Here is a 13,406-nt window from a genome sequence, read left to right as displayed (position 1 = left end):
CACTGTGGTCTTCTGTCTAAGCCATACCATCATTGATGGTGACTATGCCTGTGATGGTGGAGTCATCACCAGCTTTACTGATGTGGTTGGAGCCGAGTCTGGTCCCACACAATTGGGTCGATGAAGGAGTAAATAAGGGGGCTCAGCACCTTACCCTGTTGAGTCCCCGTGTTGAGGCCCAGCATGGAGATTGTGATGCCACCCATCAGCACATGCCGAGGTCTCTTGGTTAGGAAGTCCAAAATTCAGTGTCTGAGGACAGCCTCAAATCCAAAACGGAGGTGCTTGGTGGACCGCTTCTCTGGTTACATCATTATTAAACGATGAGCTGTAGTCTATAAATAGGACTCAGGCGTGAACGTTTGGATAAAGAAAATGGTTATCGGAATAAAACAAACATGTGAGGATGGTATAAAGTGTAAGGGATATGGCGGTGGTCCAGACTATCTGGAATATTCTATGTATTCATGTCTAAGTACCTCATCATGACTGGAGTTGGTGCCACCGGTCTGTGGTTACTTAGACCGTACAATTTTTGTGTAATTAGTATAATAATTGTCATCCTTTGGAAGTAAGAGGGAAGTCTCCCCATGAAGTAATAAAGATGTCGGCTAGTTTGTCACTACAGTTTTTAAAATATGCCCTGAAGTATAATCTTGATAGGAGGCCTTTAGGACATGAACTCATTTACAAGTCCTCCTTTCGTCACGTATAGAAACAGAGAAGGGTGAACCGTGTTGGTGCGGCTGGCAAGAAAACTGTATGGGGGTGCTTGTTGTTGCAATCCAAATGGATGCCGAACTTGTTAAATTGGTACAGAAGCAAAAATCAAGGTGATATCACAGCTGCTCTTGAATGTGACTCATGGCTACAAAAAATGGAAAAGGACGACATTTGATATCTCTGTGTCAATGATAAAGTTAGTAAAGAAAAATTTCAAATGCTGTACCTCTCAAAACAGTCCACAGAGTCCCTGAATGTACTTGACTAATGCACCAAGCATACATTTTTAAACTCGATTCCCATTGTTGATTTGCGCCTCTCTTATTTCATCTCTTACAGAAAGAGGAATCGCAAATCCAAATTCCAAAGCAGCGGGTAAAGTTGGTAAGTAAAACTTTCCTCTACAGCATTGTTTCCTAACCTTTTTTTTTTTTTGTGCTGGCACAGTTTTGTAACCACAAACATCCCAAGGCACACCACATACCCATTATATGGTACTAGCTGTGTAAGCCTGAGGTCCTAGAAACTCGTCAGAATCGTCAGAAAAAAAAATTGAAATGTAGAGATGTCAGGTTGTACAGTAACGGGCGAATCGCTCTCCAAAGCCGGCAGCTGCCCCAGCAAGACTTGTGGCCTGGCAAGTTGAGGATGTCAGACCCGACAAGCCGTACTTCTTCCACATAAACGTCCCCCAATCGACGATCAAAAATAAGCCAAACAACAAACCATATGCAAATTAATAAAGTGAGTATACATTAATAATGATAATAAAAAAATGAACAAACCCTGAACAGTATATATACAGTATCTCACAAAAGTGAGTAGACCCCTCACATTTTCTCACATCTCTTCATAGGACATCACTGCAGATCTGACACTTTGACCCAATGTCAAGTTGCTCGTGTACAGCTTGTATAATAACAGTGTCAATCTGCTGTCCCCTCAAAATAATTCAACACACAGCCATTAATGTCTAAACCGCTGGCAACAAAAGTGAGTCCACCCCTAAGTGAAAAATGTCCAAAATGAGCCCAATTAGCCATTTTCCCTTCCCCGGTGTCATGTGACTTGTTAAAAGGTCTCAGGTGTGTTAATTTTGGTGTCATCGCTCTCACACTCTCTCATACTGGTCACAGAAAGTTCAACATGGCACCTCATGGCAAAGAACTCTCTGAGGATCTGAAAAAAAAGAACTGTTGCTCAACATAAAGATGGCCAACACCCTGAAACTGAGCTGCAGCACGGTGGCCAAGACCATACAGTGGTTTAACAGGACAGGTTCCCCTCTGAACAGGCCTCGCCACGGTGAAACCAAAGAAGTTGAGTGCACATGCTTGGCGTCACATCCAGAGGTTGTCTTTTGAAAATAAACGTATGAGTGCTGCCAGCACTGTTGCAGAGGTTGAAGGGGTGGGGAGGTCAGCCTGTCAGTGGTCAGACCATACGCCCGCCGCACACGGTATCAAACTGGTCTGCATGGCTGTCGTCCCAGAAGGAAGCCTCTTCTAAAGATGATGCTCAAGAAAGACAAGCAGACTAAGGACATGGATTACTGGAACTGATGAGACCAAGATTAACTTATTTGGTTCTGATCGTGTCAAGCGTGTGTGGCGGCAACCAAGTGAGGAGCACAAAGACAAGTGTGTCTTACTTACAGTCAAGCATGGAGGTGGGAGTGTCATGGTTTGAGGCTGCATGAGTGCTGCTGGCACTGGAGCGCTACAGTTCACTGAGGGAACCATGAATGCCAGCATGTACTGTGACACATTGAAGCACAGCGTGATCCCCCCCTTCGGAAACTGAACATAATGACCCCAAACACACCTCAAGATGACCACTGAGGGTAAAGGTGCTGGACTGGCCAAGCAGGTCTCCAGATCTAAACCCTGTTGAGAAACTGTGGGGAAGATGGAGGAGCACAAGGTCTCTTAACATCCACCAGCTCTGTGATGTCGTCATGGAGGAGTGGAAGAGGATTCCAGTGGCAGCCTGTGAAACTCGTGTGAACTCCACGCCCAAGAGAGTTAAGGCAGTGCTGGAAAATAATGGTGGGCAGCCAGACAAAATATGGACACTTTGGGCACAATTTGGGCATTTCTCACTTAGGAGTGTACTCACTTTTGTTGCCAGCGGTTTAGACATTAATGGCTGTGTGTTGAGTTATTTTGAGGGGACAGCAGATTGACACTGTGATATAAGCTGTATACGGACTGCTTGACATTGGATCAAAGTGTCTTATCTTCAGTGTTGTCCCATGAAAAGATATAATAAAATATTTAGAAAAATTGGAGGGGTCTACTCACTTTTGTGAGCTACTGTATATCACACCCCAACCAACCCTGACATAACATTCAACTCCATAAATGTCCGGCGGAAAGTAATAATAAAAAGAAAAAGTGCAGCACAAAGTTAACATCCAATACAAACCCTCCCTCGACCCCACACTGAACACGAACTCCGTAAGACACACAGAGAGCACGAAACGCACATTAAAGTCCAGAAGATTTAACAGAAAATGGAGAACGTTTGTGAACCTCATTCAGCTGGAAAAATTGTCCTACGGAAATTACACGAATGAAAATGAGGGCTCACTCCTCTCCCGAAACAACAAGAAACAGCCTCACCGTGCTGATCTTCGGTCCGTGGCGTGATCCAGAACCCTGGGGTTTTGTGGTGCAAAGATGTTGTGTCAGGCGCTGAAAGCGGCAGGTAGACAAAGGGGTGAATGATTTGGATCGGTGCTTTCTTCTGTCTCTGTAGCAAAATGGCGGTCTAGTAGAACGGGATGTTTGTTTTTTTCTTTCTGTCCTTCCATTTAAATAGCGAATCAATTATCATGAGGGGCTACAGTTCCACAGTGTCATCCTCCCCCTTTAGTTTCCAGGGGAGCATATTTACATAGACACACAGACCAACAGGACAACACGACAATGCTACAAAATACATTTATGACGACTTTAATCATGTAGCACTGCTACAAGGTGATTGAAAGGAACTACTCTGGGCGTCTCTCTCCTAGGAGGATTCATTTTGCCACCATGCTTGTGTATTAACGGCGGGAGGAAAATGAAAAGGTATGCCGTTTTGCTGATGTGCTCGCCACGCTTCTGTAAAGGCGGATGTTTCATTTTGTCAACATGCTGGCCTCGCTTGTGTATCCTCAGAGGTGGAGCCCTTAGCCCGACTCCACCTCTCACTTCCAGCCTGGGCAGGCACACACACACTTCCATACGTAGACGTTTATATATAAGACTAGCAAAATACCTGCGCTTCGCAGTGGAGAAGTAGTGTGTTAAAGAAGTAATGAAAAAGAAAAGGAAACATTTTGAAAATAACGTAACATGATTGTCAATGTAATTGTTTTGTGACTGTTGTGAGTGATGAGTGTTGCTGTCATATATATTTACACACACACACAAACATATATATATACATATCTATACATATACACATATATATACACACACACACATATAAACATATATATATATATATATATATACTGTATATATATATATATACATATATACACATACATCCACATATCCACATATATATATATATATATATATATATATATATATATATATATATATATATATATATATATATCTCTACATATACATACATACTGCACATATAGCACATATACATACACACACATATATAAACATATATATACATACACTCTTTGGGGTGCGAGCAACCAGGGCCATGGGTGCCCTAAGCAGAAATTTACTTTTGTGACCCCTCCCCCAAATATTACGGAAGTAAAAATAAAATAATAAAAAAAACACCTACTTAATGACACTATATGGTCATTATTAATCAATAATCATAATTGCCTCTGTGTTTTAATATAATGCATTTTAAGTCATTTTGTTTATTTAGATCTGCTTGTATTCATATTAAGAAAGATGCGTTAATGGTGAAATTATTACTGACATTAAAACACATTATTAACGTCGACAGAATAAAATAAAGTTTCACAGGATTATGAACTTACCTGAAAGTGATGCACGGGCTTCATCTTGGGCTTTTTTTTTCTTTCGTTTCTCGGCGCCGGACTGTTGATGTCTCTTTCCAGGACCAGGCATATTGTTCAATTATTATCATTTATGGCCAAATAGGCAGCCGTAACAGAGGTGAGGGCGTGCCGCGCGCGTCATCACGTGTGCTTAGCCTACTCTGTGTTCACCGTAAAATGCAATATATACGTTTATATTTTTGTTTGTTTGTATATGTATATTATTAATATTAATTTATTATTATAAAATATAAAAACGATTTTTTTGAGCAGCTGGGATGGTGCCCCCCTGGGGGTTGGTGCCCTACGCCGACTGCGTACTCTGCGTATAGAGAGCGGCGGTACTGTGAGCAACTGTTGCTGGGGGTGCCAGAAATCATCAAGGAAGAAAAATGAAAAACATTATTTGTACAAAATCTGAATTTATTTATCCATTCCTAAATAATTAAATGGCAGGCTATTTCGTATCAGTGCAATACGCTGTTTGTTAAAACGGATGACTCCCGCTCTCATGTGCAAGTCTGCCTGGATATTATGAACTATCGTATCTGTTCAAGTTCTATTTAAATTTTAAATAGAAGGAATTTTTATTTAGTCGACAGAAATATCTTTGGTAGGAATGTAAGTTAAATGTAGGCATCATTGCATAAATTTTTCTTCACCATACAAATGTAAAGAGTAAATTCGCCTTACATTCCAACCAAAGATATTTGTGTCGACTAAATAGAACTTGAAAAGATATATTTTTTCAAATGTGATTGCGCAATACAGATCGAGTTAACGCTCACTACAGTACATCGAGCCCGCGTGCTATTGTGGTTTTGCCTGCGTGCCTCAATAAGTCATCCTCCCCTCACTCTTACTTTTTTACCGTTCATCTAATGAATACACTGAGTATGGCTTTACCAAAACAATCATTGATGGCCAATAAAGTATCCATTATTCATAAAGCTTCAATTGGTGATCTGTCTTTCTGCGTTAACCGCATATTTTTTCATACGTCTCAAACCAAGGGGACGTGAGGGTAAAATAAATCGGGAAGCGCGCGTACATACTTAGTACATCCCCTCTCGGGAATTGAACCTCAGACGTTGGCGCTAGAGGCGAAGCCACTACCATTGGCCACGGCATGTGGTTGTTTCTTACTGCATCAGTAAACAGCTCGTCTTCCTCTCTATCTGAGACGCGACACACTGCATGCACAGGTTTTTTACACTGTCTTCCTTTAGCGTGACATTGACTTTTTCCACCCCACGGCTGCATTTAATGTTAGCAAAGACCCGGCACTTAAAAGTTTCTCTTGCAGTTTCGCTGAGTTTGTGCCAAACACCACCCTGACCATCTCATCTTCCTCTGCATAAGCACAGTCCTTCACCCGTGAGTATTTAGCAGCAGTGTTTCTATTGGATTGCCACTGACGGACGGCCTTATATGGGCAGGCACTAAATTACGTAAATCCGCCTCCCACGGGCATTGAGCAGAAGTCTATTATAGTATATGGACGAAAAAATAGGTTCCAGTTATGACCATTACACGTAGAATTTCAAAATGAAACCTGCCCAGCTTTTGTAAGTAAGCTGTAAGGAATGAGCCTGCCAAATTTCAGCCTTCTACCTACACGGGAAGTTGGAGAATTAGTGATGAGTCAGTGAGTCAGTCAGTCGGTGCTTTGCCTTTTATTAGTATAGATACGCATGCTCAACTGTCCAAAGGGTCGGGACTACCGCAGAAGCCAGTAAAAAAGCAGGCACGGCTCTTGCTGAGCACTTAGCTGGCATATCCCAGCTGCATCGTCTCTTTGCCCACCACTCTCTGACTTATAGGCAACTTGTATGCCTACTATGCACTGATCCTGTGAGACTCGCTGGCGACCACCAACCCAGGCCGATGGACACTGGCAACCTGGAGACACGTCTGCATCATATTGCTCACAATCCTGCTTTTATGCCAGCTTCGCCGGGTAGTCGTGTGCTCCTCAGACAGGCCTCAGCTGCGGCGCTTGTCCCTCTCAGGTTCAGACCCAAGTGCATCACACTATTGTTTCTGTTGCACACCTGGGCAGCTCTCAAGGCGCACCACTCTATGCCTTGGCACACTGGTTGATAAACACAGAAAGAATAAACACAATAAACCCTTTGAATGAATTTGCAGCACAGTGAGTGTTGAACTGGTATTTCTGTGTCTTTTTATGTTTTTTTTTTTTGCTGCCCTTATTCTCGTTAAGGGCTCTGAGCACAAGTACATGGAGCTTAGATCTATTTTTTTTTTTTTTTTTGCTCCTTTCTTCACTATTTCTGATAACAGTTTGTTTTTATCGATACCAAATTTCAAACTCCCAGTATGATACAAAGAAAACTACTCAAATGTGATATTATTTCTGATACCCATTATAGTATATAATGTAACTCAATTCATATAAATTGATATTGTATACGCATTAAAATCTTTATAGTGCTGGAAACAAATAATAGAAATTTTATCCAAATGCAAATACTTCAAGTTGTGTAATCTTTTATAAAAGGTAAGAGTAAAGTTCTGTAAACAATAAAAAGTTTCTAAAATCCAGTCAACTCTATTTTTTTTTTTTTTATTGATGAGAGCCAGTTGTTTTATTGCGGTAACACAATGAGACATTGTAAATGTCATTAATTAAATAGGTAATGCAATGTGTTGTAAACAATATACCTAAACATATGAAAACAAGCGAGTAATCAACATACAAGTAAAAAGAACATTAATATTACCTTCAGAAAGTCGCACACAAACAGACCAGTGACACACTTGAAGGCTTTGCGTCAATGCTAACAGCAGACATTTGACTATTGATGTCTTTGTAACTTCCAAATATATTGTGCTAGAAAGACCAGCACGTCAACCTGCTCCTCTTCTCAAGAAGCCACCGTGCACTTTTGTTTGAGCCTTGGCGTTCTTAATAGACACTCTGAAGCACCGCTGGAAGAACACGAGCACACAGTCTAAAAAGTTATAGCGTCTCACATTATATAGAAAATGGGATGAGTAAAATTAAAACTTGTATGTAATAAAATCAGAGGAGTAAGGCGCTACAACAGCACACTTTGCAATGAGGGGTTCAGAATTGAGGGTGCGACGGAGCTCCAGTGCTAAAGAGTGCAGAACGAACAGCAGAGAATAAAAGTGGGGGTAAAAATAATTGCAGACCCCAGTCTTGAAACGTTAAACATTTAGCTGACTATAAAAACGTTTTTAACCTGTAGAAATAAAAAAAAGTTACATCCCTGCTTGAAATGCAGCCGTGTACAAGTTTGTAGTAATTTAGAAATGAGATGCCTCTTGAAATTCTTTGTTTTGACTCGCGTGTCAGTCCTTCAAGTGTTTGCCTAAATTGGGTGTGTAAGCCCCTCTAGTTGGTATTATTGTGTGGTAGCACATTTTGCGTACAGACTTGGGTGTATTTCCAGATGCCACTCCAGCTGCCCTCTTTGTCAGTTAAGCTTTTGGGGTGAAGGCTCCAACGTCACTGGAGTTGCCATCTTATTAACACCTCCGAGTGAGTGGAAACAGTCGATAGCCTATAAGACTTAACTATCAAAAGCCACTGCCAACCTTAAGGACATTTAAATTGAATGCCATCTGAACTAGTGTGGTGCTGAGGTGTCGCCCGTTGCATGGCTGCACTCGAGTCTTAATCTGGGATCCTGAGGTGGTTTGTCATGTGGTGGGTGCGGCAATGTGCTGTATCAGCGTGGGCTCCTAACCTCCTCCTTCTCCATAGAGTTGACCCCATGACGAATGAGTAATTTGAAATGTTAAAATCAGTACTTACTGATATTTCGGTACTTTTGTCAACCCCACTTATCATGTAATAGGCTCATTACATTTGAAAAGTTATTCATATCAGATTTAGCTGTCAGTTGCCTCACAGTTTGCCTTTACGTCTTTTCCAGTGAAAATGTGTATTGCCAGAGCCATCACCAGTGTGTCTGTCTGTGGCGAGAGTGTCAACCTCGTTTACTTTCCTCGTCTCTGGTGACTCTTCCTATGAAGACTGTAGATGGATTGGGAGAGCATTGGGGTCATGAGGTCCCTGGAAAGGGGTGTGCGGTGCTCTTGACATCTCTGCTTTAGTCTTTAGAGTCCTGGTGCTTCCTGTTTGTGAGACATGGACGCTATCCAGTGACCTGAGACGAAGACTGGGCTCCTTTGGCACTGTGTCTCTTTGGAGAGTCCTTGGTTACTGCTGGTCTGACTTTGTGTTTGTTGCTCATGGAGTTCCGAATGAGGCACATGACCTGCATTGTGAGGAGGCATCAGTTACGGCACTACGGCCATGTGGTGCGATTCCCAGAGGGTGATCAGGTCAAAGGATCCTCCTTGTAGAGGGCCAGAGTGGCTGGACCAGGTCAAGGGGATGCCCACTTAACACCTGGCTGTGGCAGATAGAGGGTCATTTCTGGAGAGTGGGACTGAACTGCATGTCTGCCCTGGGGGCTTGCCAACCAGGATACTGAGCCATTTCGTTGTATGGTGGGTGTGAGAGCGCACTGTACCAGTGCATGCTGTCCAACCTGACTCTGATATTACTGATATTATCTCTCTGTATAATTCATTCTTAGATCTCAACAGCTTTTTTTAAGTAACTTTTTTATAAAATGATTACACTCAGAGTTACCTGAAACACTCCGTGAAATACAGCTGACCACATATTTAAGATTGAAATGTTTCACATAAAAAGAATTTTCATCTTTTTTTCTGCACAAGGCACATGTGATTTGCATGAAGGCCATTAATGTGACATTATTGTTTGCTAACCGTGCTACATTTGCTTTCTCTTGCCCTTTGTGTACCTTAGGCGACTTTCCTCGGTATCCTTGTGTGTCTGAAGTTCTTTTCACCGGCGCTCCGTCTCTCGAGCACGTTCTCATAAAGCCTGTTTCTCAGACTCTCGTTATTTTTGAGGCGGAATTCTCACCCACTGTCCTCGGTTTTATATTTGTTGTCTTTGGAGGCGACTCTCTCTCCGTGTGTCATATGCCTTTACTCCTTCTCACATGTCCATCACTCGCTTTTCTTCTTTTGTCTCGTCACCAAAGCCAAACTGGCCAAATTAGATTGCTCTGAGGGACTGGACACACACACGCACACACCTTAGCATTTTTTTTAATATAGTAAACTGAGCTTTCATTCTTCTGCTCATAATTCTGATGTTCATGATGCTCATTTCAGATGGACCCTACATGCAGGGTGAAAATGGTGTCTGCAGAACCTGAAATGCTTAAAGGACACCTGAAGTTCTGAACATTGTGGCTCCTGAATGAATGTGGTAAGTGTTTCTTAAAAACATGCCCCTTCGCAAAGAGTTCTGGGACTGCTCAGGAGTATTGGACCCCTGCTGTTCTTTAGTAGTAGTATCGTTATGTAATCATAGGATGGTGAAATCGACAAATTTCTTGCTTACATGTCCACCAGCTTGTAAAACGTTGTCACTCTCTGGTGCCATGATATGTGTAGCTGCGGGTGTGTAAGGCAGGATTACAGCACAGACGGGTAAAACGCGTGAAATCTCTCAGTCCAAAAGTTTGTTTTAAAATATTTAGTGAAATTCAAAGCACATAATCCACACAAGAATAAAGAAAAAAGGTTGTTACACACGTAGAATAAAAGGCAAAAAATGTGAAAAAATGTCGTAGCTTTTCTTGTCAAACTTTAGTTTTTTCTATTCTTAAAGATGCTTTACTTCTTCTTCTGCACGCTTTACACATTCAATAGACCACATTGTCTTTAAACCACGTGCCCTCAGCGCCATACACACGGCAAGGCAGGTCACAAACCGAGTATAATGTGTTGTCAGAGAGCCTAGGAATAGTTAGAATATCCATCCATCCATTTTCCAACCCTCTGAATCCGAACACAGGGTCACGGGGGTCCGCTGGAGCCAATCCCAGCCAACACAGGGCACAAGGCAGGAACCAATCCCGGGCAGGGTGCCATCCCACCACAGGACACACACACAAACACACCCAGCACACACTAGGGCCAATTTAGAATCGCCAATCCACCTAACCTGCATGTCTTTGGACTGTGGGAGGAAACCGGAGCGCCCTAGTTAGAATATAACAACTCAATTCAACTTATGGGGGCTGTAAGAACCTCCATAGACTACACACTAATATTTATATAACTTAAAGAACTAGCAAATGGCTCTTACAGTAAGCAAGAATTTATACAGTTATTTTAGGGGAAGTGGATGAAGCAAGTCTAGGAAAGGTTTGGTTTGGCGAAAAAGCCCCTTTGTGTTTGAAAAACTACTTGAACAAATCTGTTGTTTTGAACATTTTCATTAAAGTCGAGGCTTTCAGTGCTCGTTAGCTGCACGTTAACGCTTCATAGGAACTCCATTTTATGGCCAGTATGGGCGCTGCTGAGAATGATGACGGCAACTGCAGAATATGGCAGAGCTTTTCCACAGCTTTTTAAATTCTGAAGCTGAGTGAGATGCTGCTGTCTCGTTCACCATGAGACAGTGACAATAGGCGTTATTCTCAAGCAGTGTCTATTGTGTCTACTTAACACGTTTGTGGTTGATGGGAGTTTCTCAGAATGTGCAAGAAGAACATTGTCAGTGGATCACTGAAGCCCCCCTACTGCCTACAGATCCACATGTAAAAAGTAAAACTATTCATTTATTAAAATGGTGCTTTTATGATCTGGGAAAAGTTCATATGCATTCGTGAATACTTGTAATAATTGACATCTGATTGGCATGTTTCATATGAGTTGGTAATGAAATGAAAATGGTGACTTTCCCAAAGCAGCGTTTGACCTGTTTCAGAGTGATGTTGTGCCTGTTGTGTTTGGGGACGTTTGAAAATTGCAAACTGCTCGACCTTACACAAGTAGAATGAACGGACTGAGTGAAGAGACCAGCCCGACTCCTTGTGCAGATCTTGCAGAAGCCACGGGTTCGTTCCCAGATGTGACTGACATTCATGTACTGATTGTTTCGTTTTAGGAGCACTTATGAACTGCGCTTGAAGCTGCCAGGCTCTCCTGTCTTCTACTGAAGCTCTTGCCAACTTTAGCAGCCATCACATCATTTTTGGCTGCTGGATTTTCTTACCATGTGCCTGGTGCCCTGGCTGGCATCAAAATGTCAGAATTCTCAACAAGTGCAAAGAGAACGTTGCAGCCTACTGCTGTTATGCAAGGTATTTGAACCTTTGCTTTGGTGCTATAAACTCATAACTGTCAGGTTACAGTCATGTTTTAAAATCGCTTCAGGTTTTTGTTAGCCCTGCCTGTGTATTTTTTAAATTTACATTGAAACTGCTGCAGAATTTGGTGCTTCTTAAAAAGTCAGCTATTGAGCACAAGGAGTCTTTTTGTGACCTTTCCACCATACTTGCCTTGGTAGCTTTTGGGAAGACTCCATTTTTTTTTTTTTTTTTAGAGAAATAATTTTCATTGGAAGCTGAAGTTATTGTTGATTAAAATAATGGTATCAACATACTGAAGGCTTAAAGGGCTGTTGAGTGTTGGGTTTTTTGTTTGTTTCTTCAGTTTCCACAATGATTTTTAAATTTGTTTGCAGCAAAAAATAAATAAATAAATAAATAAAATAAATTTAAAGAAGAGATTCTGCACAATTGCGTTCTTGATAATCATCAATGTTAAAAAAGAAAAAATAACAAGGCCATTCAGAGACTGAAAATCACAAACTGCACGTGAGAGTGAGATTATATTGACTGAAAAGGTTTGCTTTTTCTTATTTAATTTTCTTTTTGTTTTGTGTGTGTTTCGGTTTCTTTGAACCACTGACGTGTGTTGTTAACATGTTAATGGCGGCAGGCGTCTGAGCAGCTGAGAGAGAGCCACTGCATAGGAAAAGCCGCCACATGTGCTGCCAGCTAATGCGGATTTCCTTTAGTGCAGAGGTAGAAGTGGCGGCTTGAAACCCCCAAGTCGTGACTTTACGTCTCAGGGTGGACGGCCCTAGAGAGCGAGTGGGAGCGTCCACCCTGAGCAGTTGTGTGCCTTTGATGTTGTATTGAAACGTGCCAGTCTCATCAGACATCTAATGACAAACTAATCTGTAAGAAAGTGACCGTGTCCTTTAGCCCCTAAACCTTGCACCAAGCTAATACGCATTCAGTTAATGCAGTTTGACATCTTTTGAAATGTAGACTTTATCAATAGTCATGCAACTATTCCATTTGAAGTGGGAAGTCAGAATATTTGAGTTCCTAGTCCGAGTTTTCAGCTGGAATCTACCCTTAAGTCTGATCTCCAACTCGGAAACTCAGGGCTGTTCTGTCAAGTCCAGGTTTGTCCAACTTTATAACGTCGATTCAAAATGACTAAGTATTCCACAAACTTTAGTGAGAACTGTAGTATTACACTGTCAATTGGCACTTCTGTCTCTTTGTGTCTCGTTAAATGAGTCGTACGCACAGCGCTGTCCAAATTCTACCTGTGGACATGTTGCTACAGTTTTTGGATATGCAGAATATGGCGTAATGCGTTATTATCAAATACTATTTATTCTGATAGGGCAAACATGACACAGGCTTTCCTGGACGCGCCCATATTGGTTTTGTGAATGTTTTATTGGAAAGCAGTGTGACATCATTCCCAACTCCGATATCTGAGGTAAAAGGAAAGTGAGTGGCTGTGTCAA

At 41.8% G+C, this 13,406-nt stretch overlaps 2 protein-coding genes across 3 annotated transcripts in view; one reads left to right on the top strand and one right to left on the bottom strand.

Moving 5' to 3' along the window:
- LOC120537906 overlaps nucleotides 1-13,406 on the bottom strand; it is a 125,636-nt gene that overhangs the window by 35,621 nt on the left and 76,609 nt on the right. The window lies entirely within an intron of this gene.
- Nucleotides 1-13,406, top strand: part of znf414 (zinc finger protein 414) — a 63,947-nt gene that overhangs the window by 21,542 nt on the left and 28,999 nt on the right. For both annotated transcript variants that reach the window (XM_039767166.1, XM_039767167.1), the window contains exons 2-4: nucleotides 1,063-1,107; nucleotides 9,956-10,052; nucleotides 11,742-11,937. In XM_039767166.1, coding sequence (XP_039623100.1) covers nucleotides 11,880-11,937 — 58 coding nt within the window. In that variant the 5' untranslated portion in view covers nucleotides 1,063-1,107; nucleotides 9,956-10,052; nucleotides 11,742-11,879. The remainder of the gene's footprint in view (nucleotides 1-1,062; nucleotides 1,108-9,955; nucleotides 10,053-11,741; nucleotides 11,938-13,406) is intronic.

Source organism: Polypterus senegalus, chromosome 10, assembly GCF_016835505.1.
Source record: "Polypterus senegalus isolate Bchr_013 chromosome 10, ASM1683550v1, whole genome shotgun sequence".
Taxonomy (NCBI): Eukaryota; Metazoa; Chordata; class Cladistia; order Polypteriformes; family Polypteridae; genus Polypterus; species Polypterus senegalus.
This window is presented reverse-complemented; position numbering and strand designations above follow the sequence as displayed.